Below are 21,599 nucleotides of genomic sequence, written 5' to 3' on the forward strand. Positions count from 1 at the left end.
TACAGTGTACTAAAGTTTGAGTTAAGGACAGAAAATAGATTGTATAATATTAGTTTTATTATAATAAATTCCTGAAATACTTTAGGGTTTAAGCCCTTATTTTGATTTCATTTTACTTTAGTGTACCACGTAACAAATACTATTCACTGCTATAAACTTGGCAAATTTTACTACTACTATGTGCAAAAGAGGGCCTCCCTGGAGGCTCAGTGGTAAAGAACCCACCTGCCAATACAGGAGACCTGTGTTTGATCCCTGGGTCAGGAAAATCCCCTGGAGTAGGAAATAGCAACTCACTCCAGTATTCTTGGCTGGAAAATCCCATGGACAGAGGAGCCTGGCGGGCTACAGTCCATGAGGTCGCAAAGAGTTGGATATGACTTAGTGACTAAACAACAGCAACATGTGCAAAAGAATGATTTTTTTTATTGGGAAAAAGTATTCTTTGCTAATAGTAGCATTACATTTTAGAGTGTCTTAATGCAATGTCTTAAAATGTGTTTGTGGCTCTTATATTTTGTCAGGCTAATCTTTTCTGCATCCAATTTGAAAATTTCTAAACAGATGGAAATATTAACAATAGAATTAGATACTTAAGCATGTAAAACAAACTTTAGAACATCTTAGAAAGACAGAATATCAACAAGTAAGAAATTCTAAGCACTATTTCAATAGTGATATTTCTCACTCGAAGGGTATATTGGTTCTTGAACTGTAGAAATTAAAATATTGGTATATTTGAAATGGAAATGATTCTTGAATTTTTGTTTGAAATGACAATCATTAACCCCCACTTTCAGTGTTTCATGAGTAGTTTTACATGAAAGCAGCATATTTTATAGAAAATACATTTTTTTCTTTTCAATTTCAAGAACTTTCATTATTTGTTTTACTTGATTTCAGTTGATTACTATAAAAAACTCTTGGAATTTAAGCTCTTGTATTCATTTTTATTTATGCATTCATATATTCCTTTCTTAATGGTTTTATTTTGATCTAATTCACATACCATACAGTTCACTGGTTCAAAGTGTGCAATTCAGTGATTTTTGGTATATTCACAGAATTGTGTAGTCATCACCATCAGCCTTGGAGCATTTTCGTAACTACAAATAGAAACCCTTAGCCCTTTAGAATTTTGCTTCTCATCCCCATCTACCCTTTCTTTGTCCCTTATCTGCTTTTTCTGTATCTATGGATTTGCTCATTTCACATATTTTTTTTATCAAGTGAGTGAAAGTCGCTCAGTTGTGTCCCACTCTTTGCGACCTCATGGACTATATAGTCCATGGAATTCTCCAGGCCAGAATACTGAAGTTGGTAGCTTTTCCCTTCTCCAGGGGTCTTCCCAACCCAGGGATCAAACCCAGGTCTCCCACATTGCAGGCAGATTCTTTACCAGCTGAGCCACAACGGAAGCCCAAGAATACTGGAGTGGGTAGCCTATCCCTTCTCCAGTGGATCTTCCTGACCCAGGAATAGAACCAGTGTCTCCTGCATTGCAGGCGGATTCTTTACCAACTGAGCTATCAGGGAAGCCCTGATGTTTTATATAAATAGAATAATATGGTATGTGTGACCCTCAAAGTGAATAAACATTCTCTGCATTCTCATTTAAAATATCTACATGGAATTCTTTTATTGATTTGCTATAATTCTTTAAAACATTTCTTTTTGCTGGACTTTAGGCTGCTTAAAATTTTTACCTGTTTACAAACAGCATTGTGAGCCTCCTTTGTATAGAAGGTTCTTGTGATTTTTATGTCATTGGCTTGTACTTTATGAGGCATTATTTAGAAATTAATTTTATAAATTGTGGACAAAAATTGATTTGGAACATTTAAGCAAAAATCTTTCTGGTTTTTAACTTTAAAAAGCTGAACTACGCATAGTAGTTGTCCATATTAATTTCCTTGGAAGGCAGCTGTGGTCACCACTATATGCTGCGCCACATTAGTTTCTTCAGTTCAGTTCAGTTCAGTCGCTCAGTCGTGTCTGACTCTTTGCGACCCCATGAATTGCAGCACGCCAGGCCTCCCTGTCCATCACCAACTCCCGGAGTTCACTCAGACTCACGTCCATGGAGTCAGTGATGCCATCCAGCCATCTTATCCTCTGTCATCCCTTTCTCCTCCTGCCCCCAGTCCCTCCCAGCATCAGAGTCTTCTAGTAAGTCAACTCTTCGCATGAGGTGGCCAAAGTACTGGAGTTTCAGCTTCAGCATCATTCCCTCCAAAGAAATCCTGGGGCTTAAGTGATGCTTAATCCACTTTCTGCTATTGTATAGAGAAATATAGCTTGTGAACACTGATTTATAACTTCTTTTTTCCACAGAGAGGGGAAAGTTTATTTAACTTGTTAGAGAAACTAACTGATAATGAAAGTGAAAACATTGTAAGTCTTTTATGCTTGGAAGTCTAGTTTTCTGAATTTTTTTGTTTATATGCTGGTCAGTTTTATAAAATTAGCCAACATTACCCAAGTTGTGATATTTCTAACTTTTACATTTTATTTATTGAAGAATCTTAAGAACAAGGTACTTGAAAAGGAGACCTATATCCAAGAACTTTCTTCTTTGTTTCAGAATGAAAAGGTAAGCAAATTTTGACCTTAATTCATCATATTTTCTTAATATTGACTCCTTCTTTACCTTCTTTCCATGTTGGCCTCCTATTTATCCTCATAAATAGATACAACGTTTTTTAGGTTATTTGGACACTTCCCCCAGTTTTATATCAAATATAATATCCTAATTTTCTAAAGTTGTTTTTTCTTTTAGATTTTTATGATGCTTCATTCAGGGTACTTGGCGTAAGTCAGGAACCTATGTATAAATATATATTTCAGATTTAGCATAAATTAAGGTATTTCTGTGTTTGTAGGATCATTTTAGACATATCCATGATTTTACTTAGGAGGATAGATAGGAACTTGTAACAAGAGATAATTAGGAGTTATTAAATTAAAAAGGGGAGTAGAAAACATCCCCTTGATTTTATATAAAATCCATTCGTAATGGGAGTGTTGTACTTTGCTCTTTAGCAAATTTTTAGATAATATCCAAGTACTGTAAATTTTAATATTGTAGAGAAATACATCAAATAACACATTTTTGTTTTGTTTTCTAGGCAAATGCTTTGAAAGCAAGACGTTTTTCACAATCAGTGAAAGTAGTACATGAACGACTACAGTCCCAAATTCATAAAAAGGAAGCAGAGAATGATAAATTAAAAGAACACATAAAGGTTATAAATACTCATCCATTTTTATAGTTTTAAGTGCTAAAAGTAATGAATGACAGTATAGTCTTAATTCTGGAATTTCGTGGTTTTGAAAGAATTCAGTTTAAGTGTCGCCATGGGAAATCCATATTTGAGGCAAATCTTAACATTTCTGGTCTTTCTAAAGATTTGGCTCCAGATCCTAATATGAAAATGCTATCTCTCTTTAGTACCGATCTAGGAAGAATTTGTAAAGATTGAATTACTTAAAAAAATCTCTCCTATTATTAGTTAAATTATATTTATTTGGAAAAGCTATTAAATATAAGAGAAAATTAAAAAAACTTAAAAATACTGAAGCTATTAATATTTGGTATACAGTCATCCCTTTTATGTGCCTATAATATACTTAAATACTCTTGCACTTATTGAATGAGACAATAATGTTTACTATATTGCTTTTGTTACTAATGATAATAACATTAAGATCAGGTAACCTAGCAGTGGTGTTTAGATAATCAAGTAACCCATTATACAGCTTTTTTAGCAGGGAAATTAAGAGGAATTCTCTGGTTTAAACTGCATAGTTTAAATATTCTTGTGGAAGCCTCACAGTCACTTTGAGGTGAGAGTTTGAGGTTGCTATGGTATGACACAAGCTAACTGGATCTACTGTCATTTTTGCCAAAGGAAAAGAAGCAGTGTTGCCACTTTTGAAAGAGAAGTGTACAAAGACAAACCCCATTGAGTGTGAGGACTTCTGTGCTGGATTTCTGTTTACTTTTATCTTCCTGAATCATGGCAGATGCCTGTAGCCCAGGCACATGTTTTTCACGATGCATATTGAAGGTTGTTTTTTCCTTTAGTGGCAAAAAGCTTTTGCCCATGAAAGAGACATTAATCAGACTTATGAGAGACATAAATCTTGTCTTTTGTCTGCCTTTAGGTGCTTTTTAGCACTTTCCCCCAGAGATTCCCTGTGTTCTTTGCGTCCGTGTCTTAGGGCACTGGAGGTGAACTAGAGTTGAAATTGTACTGCTCTGTTATGGTAAATATAAGAGAATACATGTAATTTAACATCTCAGATTATCTACTACGATTTGTCTTTTTTTTTTAAAAAAATTATGTCCTTAAATAGCAGTTGGGGAAGTTCTTGAAAATACTTTCTTTAGTTTAAAAATGAAATAGTAAAAATTTTTTAAGGTTAAATTTGACAGTTCCTTTTTATATTCATGATATTTAGGAGAGCAAATCGGAGAAGGCAATGGCACCCCACTCCAGTACTCTTGCTTGGAAAATCCCATGGACAGAGGAGCCTGGTGGGCTGCAGTCCGTGGGGTCGCTGAGAGTTGGACACGACTGAGTGACTTTCGCTTTTCACTTTGATGTGTTGGAGAAGGAAATGGCAACCCACTCCAGTGTTCTTGCTGGGAGAATCCCAGGGACAGCGGAGCCTGATAGGCTGCTGTCTATGGAATCGCACAGAGTCAGATACGACTGAAGCGACTTAGCAGCAGCAGCAGGAGAGCAAATATAAAGCTATAAAATCCTAAAGATTTTGCCATCACATTCACCTGTCTATTACTTTGAGTTTACATTCTTTTACAAAATTCTATTATTTAGAAATAATTAGAAGCTGAATTAGCTCATGGATTTTTTTTTACATTCCTTCTAACACAGTTTTGGAATTTATTTAGGGTTGACAAGTTTTGTTGTTGTGTTTTTTTAACGAATGCATGCACAGTGAACTAACTCAGTTTGTCAACATAAATCTCATTTTTTTTAGTTCTGTTGATGGATGACTCAACAATTTTATTGGGTCTTTTAAATTTTTTAGTTACATTTTAATTCCTTGAGAACTACCTTGAAAATACTTTGAACTCATTTTTCTTTCTAGATCTTTAAAATATGTCAGTTAGAGTTAGAAGATTTTCACATTTTAGAAGAGACAGAATAATTATCTTTATAATATACTGCAAGTATAATTCTTTGGAAAAAGGAAAAGGCAAATAGTTGGTTTAAAATATATATCCATTCATTTGGCAAATGACTGATGGGGTTATTTTGAAACTATAAAAATAATTTGATAGTTTCAGCACACTTCCTAATAGTGGTTGAGCATGGAATTTGATAATCTAGTAAGAAAGTCCTGTGGATCCATGTTCAAAAAAAATCTATTTCACCCTTAGTGATAAGTGTGCCTGTCATTCATGATGTGATGATGACACCGTGTGGTATTTTAGAGAAAGTACAGCGGTTTTTCTTGGGTTGGGGAGGGTTCTTCCTTTCTCTAAAGCTGACTTAACTATTGCAGTTTGTTTTCCCCAACTACTTATTATAATGGGATTTTTTAGTTTATAGAGATTTTTAAAGACTAAGAATGTTTTGCTTCTTCTGTTAGTTTGTGAAGTTACTTTTCAAAGAGATCAAGCCTTTGGATCTTGTTTAAGATGTATCTCTTAAACTCATTTTTACTGAAAGTTAAGTGTAGTTTTTTGTTGATCATAAGGTAGAAAAGCTCCATCATTTACGGTAACTCCTATTTTCTTTTTTTATTAAAATGATTGCCCAGGAAATGGAAGACTAAAACTTAAATTCTTTAATAATTTTGCATTATTTTCAGAAACACACAACTTTTAAGAAAGGTAGAAACATTAAAACCTTAAGTCTTTAAGTTCTTAGTACTCAGATGCTTTAAAATACAAAGTTTTAAGATAATTTGAAATGAAAACATGAGTTATCACACTAAATCATATTCATCATCGACCCAACCTAATATTCTGTGTTTAGTTATATCCCCAAAAGATATGTAAGGAGTTATGTCAATTAACATTATCAGACTCAGTGGATAAAAACATGCCTTACCTTTGGGTAAAAAGATAACCAAACATCTTTTTACCCTTCATGACTCTTACTGATCTGGTAGTCATTTCTCGAACCCTGTGTGGTCTTAGAATAATAGCTTCAATAAATTTACTGCTTACTGGTCAAAGTAGTACTTTTGTTGTTTTGATGTAACTCTTTCAAATGTCAAGACTTCCCCCTTAATTCTAGTAAATTAAAATATAGCAAATAAGTTTTTGTTTATCTCTTCTATACTCTTCATGATCTATAGATTTTGATTATATATCCTTTAAGCATTTATAATTTGAACTAGAGTCCTAATATATTTGGGGAGCTACTGATTCCTTTGAGCTTTATGTACATACTGTTTGAATTGTCTCCGGCTTAATTACTTTTTTTTTTTTGATTTGCAGTAACTAGTGAGTGGTATATATAATATTCTAGATGTGAAATTAAAAAAAAATTCTAGTTAATCAAAAAGGTATTAAGGGAATTAGTGTTTCTGCGATAATCACCAGTATTAGCTTCTTAGTAAGAGTAGTATTAGTTTTATATAGGTTTATACATTTTAAATTTGCACTAAAAAAATAAATAAATTTGCACTGTATAACTGGTTACAAATAAACATTGGTGAAATCACCTTTCTTCACTGTTTTGCTTTTTACTAAACTTATTAGTCTTTTTCATAAATTCTATGTGGAAGGTTACTTACATATTTTAACAATGTTTATGTCAACATTGGCATTCTAAAATAACTTAACTACTGCTGATATTTTTTTAGAGTTTAGAAACCCAAATATCAGAATGGAATTTGCAGTTGAAAAAGAGTAAGTATGAGGCTGTAGCAATGAAAGAATCAAGTAGGCAAAAAACTATCGCATTGAAAAAGGCATCTAAAATTTACAAACAAAGGATTGAACATTTTACTGGAGACATGGAAAACCTTACTTCCCAAATTAGAGAGCAGGTGAGTTATATACATTCTTCCTTAAAGAATTGTTTTATGTACTTAGTTTATGTACTTAACTTCCTAACGCTTAGTATAATTATCTTGTTAGAAAAACTTTACTCATACTAATTTTGCTTTATTCTTTATTTTGAAAGATTACATAAACTGACAAATTTACATTTTGAATTACATCAGCGTTTCCTTGGGACTTTATTTAAAGGATGTAAGTCCCAAAGCATCTGTGATTAACTATGGGTTGTACCACTTCATACATATTCACCCTTGGAAATTTACATGGCATATTAACATTAAATTAAAGTACTTTAACAAAGGCCCTGAGAAGGCCTTCAACGTCAAGGAGGGTATTGAATTCAGAGTTCTCCACCACTTAGTTAGCTGCAGAATTCTTTTATTCACAAAGTAACTCTTGGAACTGACTCTGAGGAATACCAGTTTGGGAAATGCTGCTTTGTATTGTTAGACCATATGACTTTATTCAGTAATTTACTTCACTTAAAATCCATAATGTATTTAAATACATGTGCTGATGTAAACCCACCATGTGAAAGTTACCTTTGGGTTTATTAACAAAGTTGAAAATTGACTTAGTGCTTTGTTTTTGATGAATTATGTTTATTCAATTACCAAATAATAAAATATTTACTCTTTTTAAGTATCATTGGTATCCCATCTCTTAAGAACTTAGATATGAATGAACTGAAAACAGACTTGCATAAATGCTTATATAAGCAAAACAACCTAATGTTTTATAAGCTCAACTGTGAACATTTTAAAACTCTTTAATATTTAACCTACATTCAGAAGAATTTAATTAGATAAAAGACTTGAGGACTAAGTGCAAAATCTGTAAGGCTGAAGGGCTAGTTGAATGCCGGAAAATATTCCTGTGTGTTAAAAACTAATTGAGTCATTAAAATTCTTGGGATTTTCTTTTAACTAGCGCCATGTCACTCATGCCCCAGATCATAGTATAGGAAGACTTTGCCACTTATTAACCTGGTGACTTTGGGTAAGGTACTTAACCTCTCTAAGCTTTAGGTTCTTTATCTATAAAATAGGGGATAATAATACTGCCTGTCTCATATAGGAATACATGAGAAAATGTCAAATCACAGTGTCTGTCCGACTGCATTTTTGCCACATTAACCTTTTTATTCCTCTAATGCGGTTAGTGTGTTTGTTTCACTGTTCTATGCTGTTGCCTCTGACTGTAACGTTCTTCAGGTTCTATAATAGCTGATTGTTTTAAAAATCATTTTGCTATCTTTTTACTTGATATCTCTTCACAGGGGCCTTCCTTGACTACTCCTTTTGAAATAGCCCCACAACAGTTAATCACATCAATGTCTTAAATTTTTTTCTTAGCATTTATTTTATAGGCAAAATTTCTAAATATCTTAACTTATATTCTAGTATAATTGCCCAACATATCCTTCATAATGCATATTAATATTCATTTACATGTAATATAAAAATAATACTAGTCTTTTCTAAATACATTTAAAATATTACTGTAAAAATGTAAAAGAAAATGTCTCACACATAGTAGATGTTGAATAAACACTTGTTCAGTGATAGGAAAGAAGGAAGCACCCAATAAATGTAAACTGCTCATATCACTACTTCTAAGTCTTCTGATTAGTAATTATTGGCACCATTGTCATTCTAGTGAATTTGTCTTTCTTTAGAGAGGGGGTACAATGGCTACAGCTCTTTGGGTGAATTTGTAAAGAGTAGATTCATTTGACAGTTATTTGTTGAGAGTCAGTAGGGTGCTCTATACAGAATAGCTTGGCATAGAACTATCATATGACCCAGCAATTTCATTCCTGTATATCTATCCAAAAAAGCCCAAAAAGCTAATTCAAAAAGATATGCAGCCTAGAGTTCATAACAACATTATTTGTAATAACCAAGATATGAAAACAACCTAAGTATCCATTAACAGATGACTGGATAGAGAAGATGTGGTGTATACACACAGGAATATTACTCAGCCATAAAAATGAGCTTTTGCCATTTGCAACAACATGGATGGACTTGAAGGGTATTCTTCTAAGTGAAAGAAGTGAGAGAAAGACAAGAGTTCAGTAAATATAAAGGAGGGAATTATCGTCAGTAATTATGAAACATTTTTTAAAAATAGCTCCATTAACATCCTTAAAATGTTAAGTTGGGACTGTTATTATATGCATATAAAGTAATAGTATTATAAAGTCATTATTAAAATTTACTTTAAAGTTTTCCTGTGTTCAGATTTGTACACTGAAATTTTCTGTAACAAAAGTTCCATAACATAGGATGAGTGTTTCCTTGTTAATAATGTATTTTTTTTTAGAACAAAACTAGTGTTATTAAATTACAAGATGAGTACTTTATGTATTTTTTAGGAAGCCAAGTTGTCTGAAACAGTTTCAGCTTCCAATGCCTGGAAAAGTCATTATGAGAAAATAGTAATAGAGAAAACTGAGTTGGAAGTTCAGATCGAAACAATGAAAAAGTAAGAAAAAAGAGTCTTTACTATTTATAAGAAATGTTTTCAGTTCTTTCCTCTTTGAGGAGTTTATATATGGTTCCTATGAATTACATATGGTAAAGCTATTGTCTGATTTGCTATGTTTGCTATTTACAATTTATAAACTTTTCTTACTCTACTTTAAAAATACAATTAAAAATTATTACCCATTAAAATGCATTTTTATTCACAAATTATTGATCCTTAAGGTATCTTAAATGCATAACAGAAAATCTGAGTAAAAATATATATGTTTTATATTTTGTTATTCATTATTAATAAGTTAACAATAAAGAACTATACATTTGCTTTTGAATGTTTTACTTTCTGTATATTTTCTTCAATTTTTTAATTGAAAAGTGTATATTATTTGCTTCTAAAGATTATTTATTATCTCACTTGATCCTTTTATTTAACTCTTTCCCAAAATTGTGTGTGTGTGTGTGTGTATGCATGTATGAATGACAGAAAGACAGGCCCACCTGTGGACCATAGTTTAGATGTTTTACTAACTAGCAAAGAGAATATTGTTTTTCATTAGTGTCATCAATGGATAATTATTTCTAATCAGTTACTCAGGTAGAAGTAACCTTATAGATTATGATTTCCTATTTCCTTTGTTCTGAGTGTGATTAACTTTTGAAACTGTACTTTACAAAGTATAACTTCAGAAGCACACTTAAGATACATATTGTTTGAATGAAAATTTCTATGGCTTTTATAAAGGCAAATCATTAATCTTTTGGAAGATCTGAAGAAAATGGAAGAGCATGGAAAAATTTCATGTGAAGAAATTCTTAGAAAACTTCACTCAATTGAATATGAAAATGAAACTCTGAATCTTGAGAATACAAAATTAAAGGTATGTGTTTGTGTATATGTATATCATGTTGTATGAGGACAACTTAGTCCTTTGTAGAAGTAGCTTGAAGTAACAACATGTTTAGAAGTATGCTGTTGTATCATTATCTTTTGTTTCTCAGAGGTTTAGAATATCATTATAATAGCAATTCTAAAACTATATCTTTGTATCTTTACATACATATATATGGACAATACTTATATATTTGAATGTTTACAGTTGTATACACAGATACCTGTAAAAATTGTTTTCAGTAGTACTGAATAAGACTTACGAAGCTGAATAACTGTCTCTTTGTCTCAACCTAAGAGAATTTGTTTATTCTCCAATTTTAGCAGTTTAGGTGAATCTCCAAAATTACATTAACTTTAATGCATAAGATTATTTCTAGGTGTCATGGTTATGATAGGATATAGCCTCAGGCTTGGTCCTTTGAAACCAAAAAGTATATTTTTGGCTGCTTCATAACTGGAAAGAATTTTCCAACTTAATCAAATCTGAGGGACAATTGAGTTTTTATGTACCAGAGAAAAGATGTAGAAGCTTTTATACTTCCTGAGAAAAAGGATATTTGAGTTCCCACTCATAGATATGTGTAACCTGATGAGACCTGACTAAAGAGGATGACATCATTTTCAGTTCTTTAATACTGTTTTTGGAGGACAGTAAATAGAAGACAGAAAAAAATCTGTTTATGGGAAAAAAGGTGAAAATTGGCAGCTCAAAACCAGAGTGGCATCAGAGAACTGAGCTACTTTTTAGCTCTCTACCCTGCCATTCAAATGGGTGATGGGGCACCATCCATTATATATCCAATATTCAAACAACAGGATGGAGGGAAACAAAAGATGAATTATCTCTCCCCTTTTCCCCATTTCCTCCTCTTTATGGAGACTTCCTGAAAGTTCCATACCACTTGATTCTTCTCCTTATTTAGGTATTAATATATGGCTTCCTCTAGTTACAAGGAAGACTAGATAATGGAGCCTTCTAGTGATCCTGCTGCTGCTAAGTCACTTCAGTCATGTCCGACTCTGTGCGACCCCATAGACGGCAGCCTGCCAGGCTCCCGCATCCCTGGGATTCTCCAGGCAACAACACTGGAATGGGTTGCCATTTCCTTCTCCAGTGCATGAAAGTGAAAAGTGAAAGTGAAGTCGCTCAGTCGTGTCCAACTCTTAGTGACCTCATGGACTGCAGCCTACCAGGCTCCTCCGTCCATGGAATTTTCCAGGCAAGAGTACTGGAGTGGGGTGCCATTGCCTTCTCCAACTGATCCTGAGCTCTAGCCAAATATGAATACTCCTTATTTCCTGCAGTTTGTTCATATTTTCCTCTGTCCCTATAGTTTTACTATTTTTACAGTTTGGAATTTTTTTTCTCAAGTATTTAAATCCTACCTTTTCTTTAAAGTTCAGTTTAATGCTCCTTCTTCCCCAAATCTCCTCAATTAGGATAAATCTTTCCTCACAAACTCCCATCCTTTATGCAGAGGATGCCTTGGGGAGGTATGACATATAGTTAGTTCTCATTCAATATTTATTGAACAAATTCTTTTTTTTCCTATTAATTTATTTTGATTGGAAGATAATTACTTTACAATATTGTGATGGATTTTGCCGTACATCAACATGAATCAGCCACAGGTATACATGTGTCCTCCTGTCCAGAATCCCCTTCCCACCTCTCTTCCCACCCCATCCCTCTGGGTTGTCCCAGAACATCAGCTATGGGTGCCCTGCTTCATGCCTTGAACTTGCACTAGTCATCTGTTTTACATATGGTAATGTATGTGCATCTTTCAATGGTATTCTCTCAAATCATCCCACCCTCGCCTTCTCCCACTAAGTCCAAAAGTCTGTTCTTTACATCTGTGTCTTCTTTGCTGCCATTCAGGTAGGATCATTGGTACCATCTTTCTAAATTCCATATACATGTGTTAATATACATATATATGTGTTAGTATAATTTGTCTTTCTCTTTCTGACTTGGTTCACTCTATAATAGGCTCTGGTTCATCCAGGTTCATCATTAGAACTGACTCAAATATGTTTCTTTTTATAGCTGAGTAATATTCCATTGTATATATGTACCACAACTTCCTTATCCATTCATCTACCAGTGGACGTCTAGGTTGCTTCCATGTCCTAGCTATTGTAAATAGTGCTGCAGTGAACACTGGGGTACTGAAATGTGTCTGAAATGTGTCTCTTTCAGTTCTTGTTTCCTGTGGGTATATGCCTAGCAGTGGAATTGCTGGGTTGTATGGCAGTTCTGTTTGCAATTTTTTTTAAGAAATCTCCACACTGTTCTCCATAGTGGCTGTACTAGTTTACATTCCCACCAACAGTGAAAGAGGGTTCGCTTTTCTCTTTACACCCTCTCCAGCATTTATTGTTTGTGGACTTTTTGATGATTCTGTTCTGACCGGCATGAGATGATGCATCATTGTAGTTTTAATTTGCATTTCTCTAATAATGAGTGAAGTTGAGCATCTTTTCTTGTGTTTATTAATCATCTGTATGTCTTCTTTAGAGAAATGTCTATTTAGGTTTTTTGCCCATTTTTTTATTGGGTTGTTCATTTTTCTGGTATTGAGCTGTATGAATTGCTTGTATATTTTAGAGATTAATTCTTTGTCAGCTGTTTTGTTTGCTATTATTTCTCCCATTCTGAGGGCTGTCTTTTCACCTTGCTTATAGTTTCCAAAATCTTTTAAGTTTAATTAGGTCCCATTTGTTCATTTTTGTTTTTATTTCCATTACTCTGGGAGGTGGGTTATAGTGGTTCTTGCTGAGATTTATGTCAGAGAGTGTTGTGCCTATGTTTTCCTCTAAGAGTTTTATAGTCTCTGGTCTTACATTTAGGTCTTTAACCCATTTTGAGTTTATTTTTGTGTACGATATTAGAAAGTGTTCTAGTCTCATTCTTTTGTAGGTAGTTGATCAGTTTTCCGAGCACCACTTGTTGAAGAGACTATATTTTCTCCATTGTACATTTTTGCCTCTTTTGTCAGTGACAAGGCATCTATACATGCATGGATTTATCTCTAGACTTTCTATTTTGTTCCATTGATCCAAATTTCTGTCTTTGTGCCAGAACTATACTGTCTTGATGTCTGTAGCTTTGTAGTATAGTCTGAAGTCAGGAACATTGACTCCTCCAATACCATTCTTCTTTCTGAAGATTGCTTTGGCTATTCAGGGTCTTTTGTGTTTCCATAGAAATTGTGAAATTATTTGTTCTAGTTCTGTGAAAATTACCATTGGTAGTTTGATAGGGATTACATTGAATCTACAGATTGCTTTGGGTAGTATACTCATGTTCACTGTACTGACTCTTCCAATCCAAGAACATGGTATATTTCTCCATCTATTTGTGTCATCTTTGATTTCTTTCATAAGTGTTTTGTAGTTTTCTATACACAGGACTTTTGTTTCTTTTGGCAAATTTATTCCTAAGTATATTATTCTTTTGAATGAATTCTATCCTAGAAGAGGAAGCAGCTTTATTGATTATGTTTATATTTTCTTAATTTCCTTAATACCCTTCAGAGAGGAAATTAGGATATTTCATTAATTATATGTATGGTTTTTAATTACATAAAAAATCATTGAGTTAAAGTTTAAATATTATCATATTCTATTAATAATTCAAAAATATGTATTTTTAACACATTTTTCTCTGAATTTTATTCAAGGAAAAACATCCAGGTATATTTGGCATATGTTATATACAATGTAAAATTTTCTAGGTGTTGTATTTTGTTACTTTCTCTTATTTCAGAATAATTTTAGATTTTAGTTTCAAATGAAGATGATACTAGCTGATACTCTTTCCAAGGCCCAGTGACCTCCTCTATTAAAAACAACAAAAATTATTTGGAGGTTTACAAAGTTCTATTTGTTCATTATAGAAAGTTTGGAAAACAGAAAAGCACAAAGGGATAAATCTAAAAATTACCTATGACCTCACAAATGAAAGAAATGAAATTACTATTTTAGCATATATATAATTTGGGGGGATTTTGGATTACTTTCAGATGTTTTTGCTATTATAAATAAAAATGTGGATGGTTTTAGTTTTTTTGCATATATATACATGTATATATATTTTGAGGATAAATTTCTGGAAGTAGAATTATATGGTCAAATGAAAGACCCATTCTTAATTTTGATATTATATATTTCAAAATCACCCATCATAAATGGGTCCTTATACTTTTGGCAACATTTGACAATTTTAAAACAAATCTCTCCAAATTTGATAAGTGATCTTACCTAATTTTGGGGATTTAGATACCATCTATATCTGAGGGCTCTCAAATCTATATCTCTAGCCTAGACCTTGGCCCTGAATTCCAGATATATTATGTATGTATTCTACTGCTTACTTGAAATCTCCTCTTGGATATTTCATAGATGTCTCAAAGTTATCATGTCCAAAATAGAGCTCCTGTATTCTTCAGTATGGTTCATCCTACAAAGTTTCCCTTGCCTCAGTTAATAGCAGTCATCCTTTCTATTACTTGACTCCTTTCTTTCATACCTACAATCCAGTTTGTCAGCAAATCTACTTCAAATACATCCAGAATTTAACCGCTTCTCTGCAGCTTCACTGTCATTGTCCTGGTTCAGCCCATCATCATCTCTCATTATAGTGACTTCCTACCTCTTCTCTGCTTCTGCCATTGCCCCTGCAGTCAGCATTCAGTGTAGTAGTAGAGTAGTTCCTATAAAAATGTAAGTCGTCTTCAGACCATGCCACTGCTCTTGGTTAATAGAGTAAACATCTACAAGGCATTATACTATCTGACCTCTGACATTACCTCTCTGACCGCATCTTCTTCCACACTTCCCTTTTTCTTGCTTTCTGCTACATTGGCCTTCTTTCTGTTTTCCTCTAACTGACCAGGTTTTCTCCCACTATGGCCTCTTCCCTCAAAGGGCAGCACATCCTTTTGGTGTTTACTCCAGAGTCTCTTTTTCAGGAGGCCTTCCTGGTGGCCCATTCTCAACTTGTCCTTACTATATTGCTATCATGTATGATATATCTTACATCTTGTTCTTGTTTTCTTTGTCTGTATACTTGTTTTTGTCTGTCTATACATGGAGTACATTAAGCTCATGATGGAAGGGTTTTTGCTTTTTATGTTCACTACTAAAAGATTATATCCAGTGCTTAGGGCATTTTGTAATAACTGGTAAGCATATTTTTTCATGTATTTTTCGTCATTTACATTTCTGCCTTTTGGAATTACCTACTAATTATCCTTTACATGTCTTTTTTTTTTCAAAATTATTATATAAAGGTTCTCTCTATATTAAGGGTATTAATCTTTTGTCATAATCCTTTACTTTTTTGCACATTTTGTTAGCCTGATTAATACTCTGAGGGGCTCTGAAATTTTGGAGATACACATGAACCTATGTATGTATAGGTGTATGTGTGTGTATGTGTATAATATATATATATATATATATTTTTTTTTTCGTTTATGGCTTCCTTTGGGAGTCTCACATTTCTGCATATCTTGGGAGCAATGTACTGACTATGATCCAGAAAAAGACTTATCTTTTCAAGGATGTTTGTATAGTGAACATCCTTGGAAGATAGTAATGTTTCCTTCTACCAAAAGGCATGCTTACTGCCTGTTATAAGAGATTTGGGCTCCCTAAATTTGGAGTTGCTTCTCTGTACGTCTCACTATGTGTACAGGTGTCATCAGAACCTCTTGGTATTGCTTTGGGGGAAGTGAGGCTTAGGAAACTAACACAAACACTGATATAAGACTCACCCAGGAGTCTTGTGTCTTCTGCTAGTATCCATGAGACTATGCTAGGCTAACTGGTAATCTTGGAGGGTAAAAATTTCAGACTCTCACAGTTCTTGATATCATCTTTTGATTTTATGCTTAGTTAGGTTTTTACTATTCTAAAATTAAATCACATTTTACCTGAATCTTCTGTGAAAAAAAGTGTAAGCTTAATTTTTTAAAAATATTTAACACATTAAAATAAATGCATAATTGACCAATGTAAAAATCATGTTTGCTGAAGTTGTATTATTGTTAACCTGTTTTTTCCTAATGAATGATTGTCTTATTACCATTATAGTGATCCATATTTTCCCCATTTATTTAAAAATCCAACCTTTGTCATATGATAAATATAATCTTAATGTATTTTTTCTTCTATTCCATAGACCCCTGTCTTATATAGAGAGGGGTCGCGAAGAGTCGGACACGACTTGGCGACTGAACAACAACATACATTTTAGTATCTAAGTACTGAGATTCTCTACTTAGTATCCTTTAAAATTTTTATTAGTCTCTTTTATTTTTCCATATGAATTTTAAATTAAGTTTCTCATATTCTTCTTCCCCTCAACTGTTTTGGTTGTAATTATATTCAAGTTGTATTGATTTGTAAAAAACTGATATGTCAATAATATTGAGTCCCCCTTCCAGGAATGTGGTCTTTCTATTGTTCAAGTCTTTTATGTCAATAAATTTTTAAAGTTTAAAAATATGTTTTTAATAAATTTTTGAAATTCTTAATTTTAATGGTAATTATATGCAGTCAGAAATAAGCTAATTTTATTAGCTTTGTTGATAAATGAGTTAATTTTTAATGCATCAAAGTACAAATGAATTCTAATGATTTATAAAATCTATTTATATATTCCTTAATAGACTACACTTGCTGCTTTGAAGGATGAGATTGCCTCTGTTGAAAATGAACTCTTAGAATTGCAAGAAGTAGAAAAACAACAGAAAACTCTTATTGAAGTTTATAAAACTCAGGTAACCATTGCATTTATTTTAATGTTTGTTAAATTTGGTAGATAATTTAAACACTGTATTTGTTTATGGTTTAAAAAAGCAGAACTGAGGAAAGGTGGAGTTATTGTGATAAAATATGATTTATCTCAAAATATTTCTTAAGGTCCCAAATTCATAAAATGATTCTTTTTATTCCTAATTCATATGCACTGTGTTTATATTGGATATTCCTAAAAGTGATCTAAAATTAATTGTTAGTTAATTTTAGTTACATTTGTCATCTTGTATTTTTAATGGTATTGGTTTAGAATAATGACTCCATTCAAGGGTCATTAAAGCACAATATTTCCTCTTTGCATCTTAAAAAGTATAATTCATATTTATTCTCATGAAAGACCTGGAAGAGAACATATGTATTGAATAGAGCATGTGTTAATTGGTAATTTATAGAAAAGCTTATGATTTAGAAATATAGTATTTAAGAAAAACTTCATTTGAAAGATGAGACAGATGTAGGTCCTTGAATGATGGGTAACAAACTGGTCAACAAGGACCTTATTTTCATGAAAGAGAGTGTTTGAATTGAAGGATAATGAACTAAAGGTTAAAGCTGAAGGAGGGAAATAATGTAGGTAAGTAGGAAGGACTTCATCCCCATGGTTTAGAAGGGAAACTGGAGTTGAGACTAAAATTCAATTAGAATATTCCTGTTATCCCTGCTGGAGGTAAGAGTGGAGGCTGTGATGGACTGTGTGATGCCTCACTGAAAATATCATCTCGGTCTTCCAGCTGGTTGTTCTGATTTAACCCTCCATCAAGAATGCTGTGGATGAGTATATTCTTGGCTCTGGGTCTTGTATAAAGTGCTTAGGTTTTTTGTTTTTTAACAGATTTTGATTTGTAGAGTGAAATAGTTGCTTTGGGAGCTAGTTTGGACCAGAGACCAATTCTTTAAAGTGGCATTGACTTGCTAATGAAGGTCCCTCTCTAATATTCAGAGCTCAGGTGAAGATTCTATTATTATTCTATTATTATTCTATTTCTATTATGGGAAAAGACAGGTAAATCACAAAAGGATTGTGGATTAGAGTAGAGCACTGAGTGATTCTTGTATTTAAAGAAGGAATAACATTAGATAAACATACTGATGGTTCTAATAGGGTAATGATAATGGGTTTAAAATAGAAATTTTAAAATTTAAATTCACATTTTTAGCTTTTTATTTCATATAATGGTCCTAATAAGCAAATATTGTAAAATTTTTTATTTTCAGATACAAAAGGTGCAAGAAGCAGCTGAAATGGTAAAAAGCAGATGCAAAAATTTGCTACAAGAAAATAGCCTAATAACAAAAAACAAAAATAAAAAATTAAAAAAGGTTGGCTTGACATTTTAAATAATAAAATGTTTTATTTATGTTTTGTACTGTATGAATTTTATATGAATTCTTTTATATAAATTTTATATAAATTCTTTCATTTTCTTTAGTTTAGACTTAGGAATTATCTGTTCTCGATTTCTGTGGCAATTTGTTTTCTAAGGAAGTAATGTGTCTTCCAGACCTGAAATGTGTTAATATATTTTTAAAATTTTTCCTAAATATTTAAAAAATAACATAAATGTTTAATTTCTCTGATACAAGAGGAGACTTAAGTAGCATCAAAAAATGGTTGTCACTGAGCTTCATGCAAAGTTGACTATCTTTCATTTTTAATCTCATCTTTTTTATTCTGATACTAAATCTTTTGTGTAGAAAACGAAAATATTCTCTTCTAAATGCTTTTCTGGAAGAAAAGTAACATTAAAAACAAAAAGAACCCAGAATCATTTCCTTTTTTTTTTTTTCACCCTATTGCAAAAGAATGAAGGGAAGGTCAGTGTTGGCAAGTTATGATGTTTTTGTGAATATTTTTAAGTTTTTAAATGAAACCGCATCCTTTTTTGGGTCTTCTCACATTGCTTTTGGTAAGGAAGCAGTGAAACTTGTAGGACGTTGACACCCCTGACTCCTGGCTGGGGAGGTCATGGGATGTTACTGGTTAGTTGAGTGTAATAAGGTGACTGTCTCTGGGTTGTCCCCACATCTTGGAATTGAGAATTCTGAGTAAGACACCAGTGTGAAGAAGAGGTCAGTCAGAGCAGGCATTCTCTGCTGGTTAAAAGAGAGAAAGGTAGCCCATCAGATGTGCAACTTACTACTTTTCACCTATTTTTAGCAGACCAGAGAAGAAATCATTTCATACCTCTTGATTACTTTTTCTCATGAGACATACCAATGCAAATGCCTCCTCTTTTATAGGCAACACTATAAATAAAAGTCTATTTTAGAAAACCTGTTCAAAAAGCTGAAGAGTCTGGAGCCTGTGCAGGGTTTCCAGATACTGTGAGGTCACAGTGTTTTCTTGCTGGTATTAAACCAGATAAGCTGTTTTTTAAAGTGAAATGCTCCCTTTTTCTTGTCCACTGTTTCAAGTCTCTCGTCTTTCTCATGGGCTCTTAGATGTTTGGGGACCCAGAGGCAGGCATTTTTCTAATTTTATCATTCGTGATCCAGACGGCCTGATGTTGCATAGTAGCTCTCGGTATTCCCTGTCTTGGGGGAAAAGTCTAGCTTTTGTTTTTCTTCCCTATGAATATCCTAGGTGCCCTATGTCTTGTTATTTCTTCTTAATTATCAGTTCAAGCAATTTTTATTGTTGCTTCTTGTCACATCTCTACAAAAGTGCCACCGTGAGGAATTGTAGCAGCCCAGAGATAAGTACAATTAGATTTGTTCTTAGTAACATAGTAACATTAATGATCAAATTATAGTCTCCTGAATATTACTGATATTAGGTATTTTGAATTTACATACAGCAAACCTCACTAATTCCGACTGAGTGCAGCAAGCCTGCTTTATTCAAAATATCTGAGTTTCTAGATCAAATTTTGGACGAAAGTCTAAAGTCACTTTGGACTGATGGCTGGACAGCAGCAGACTACTGTACCAACTTTCTTAGTAATGTCTGTGCTTGCATATAAATGACAGGACAGAGTCAAAAGTTTACTTACCTAAGTAATTTAAACATTCACCCTGCAAGCTAATATCACCATATTCATTTACTCAACAAACTTTTTGTACACTAATTGAAGTCCAACCTACTTTTGTGTTCTATATTCTTATTTAGCGGGTGGGCTTCCCTGGCGGCTCAGATGGTAAAGAATTAACTTGTCATGCAGGAGACTCAGGTTCGATCCCTGGGTCGGGACGATCCCCTGGGGAAGGGATTGGCAGAATGTGCCTGGAGAATTCCATGGACAGAGGGGCCTGGCGGCAGTCCATGGGGTCATAAAAAGTCAGATATGACTGAGAAAGTTTCACTTTTCATTCTTATTTAGCACAGTCGAACTTAAAGTTTATTCTTATTTATTTGGTTAAATCTCTTTTTATAAACTCTTATACCTAAAATATTTATTATATTACAGGTATATCTAGTATTTAATATAGTAAAAACATGAATGCTGAATGTGTGATCTTGCACTTATTTCCCTAATGCTACAACTCAGATGAGAGGCCAGATGGAGTCTCATCTGAAGGAGTTAGAATGTGTCCGCGATTCCTTGACGGCGGTGGAACAGAGGCTTCAGGAGTGTCAGGAGAGTCTGCAGCACCACAAGGGAAAGTGTGCAGACCGGGCACACACCGTTAGGGAGCTTCAGGGCCAGGTGTCCAGCCATCATTTTGATTTTCGTTAGACGTGTTGAATGCTTTGGAATAATTTCGCCAGTTGAGGGCACTCCTGTCAGGGGTTGATTATTTTATTCTTATCTAAATAAGTTGATAAAATGTCAGTTTCTTGTGAATACTGTGTTATTTTGTAAGCTATTCTTGTTAGTATTTTATAATGAAAAATGGTAGTTAAAATTGCTAATTTAATTTATTCATACAAATCTATATTTAGACATTTGAGGACAGTAATAGCATGAGAGAAGGAGCAAAGCTATGCCTACAAGTATATTTTTGATGTCAGGATAAGATAAATTATTGTAATTTACCTTATAAAAATTAGAATTTATTTCCATTAGAATTATGTGCAAGTTTATTTGGATTACTCTCAATTATATTTTAAACATATACTTTTTCACTGCATCAGAAGAGAGAGATCGTGGGTTTCCTATAGCCATCTCTTAATTAAATGCCTAACACATAGTAAACACTTAATAAATATTTTTTCATCTTTTTTTCCAAAGAAGCATGTCCAAAGGTGGTGGCACATCTTTTTATTTGCAAAATAATTTTAGGAAGAATTCCTATCTTCCAGATTAATCTGGATTTAATATTGAAAATCATCCTCTTTTTTTTTTTTTAGTATAAATTTATTTATTTTAAAAAGAACCCAAACAATACTTTGCTGAGTTATCTC

General features: G+C 33.1%; 1 protein-coding gene across 1 annotated transcript in view; it reads left to right on the forward strand.

Annotated features, from left to right (window-relative positions):
- Positions 1-21,599, forward strand: part of ODF2L (outer dense fiber of sperm tails 2 like) — a 29,645-nt gene that overhangs the window by 2,499 nt on the left and 5,547 nt on the right. Inside the window, exons 3-11 of the mRNA XM_052637232.1 lie at positions 2,335-2,394; positions 2,522-2,593; positions 3,129-3,245; positions 6,847-7,032; positions 9,426-9,535; positions 10,277-10,412; positions 17,107-17,217; positions 18,470-18,574; positions 20,743-20,901. Of these exons, the coding sequence (XP_052493192.1) occupies positions 2,335-2,394; positions 2,522-2,593; positions 3,129-3,245; positions 6,847-7,032; positions 9,426-9,535; positions 10,277-10,412; positions 17,107-17,217; positions 18,470-18,574; positions 20,743-20,901 (1,056 nt within the window). The remainder of the gene's footprint in view (positions 1-2,334; positions 2,395-2,521; positions 2,594-3,128; positions 3,246-6,846; positions 7,033-9,425; positions 9,536-10,276; positions 10,413-17,106; positions 17,218-18,469; positions 18,575-20,742; positions 20,902-21,599) is intronic.

This window comes from Budorcas taxicolor, chromosome 3, assembly GCF_023091745.1.
Source record: "Budorcas taxicolor isolate Tak-1 chromosome 3, Takin1.1, whole genome shotgun sequence".
Taxonomy (NCBI): domain Eukaryota; kingdom Metazoa; phylum Chordata; class Mammalia; order Artiodactyla; family Bovidae; genus Budorcas; species Budorcas taxicolor.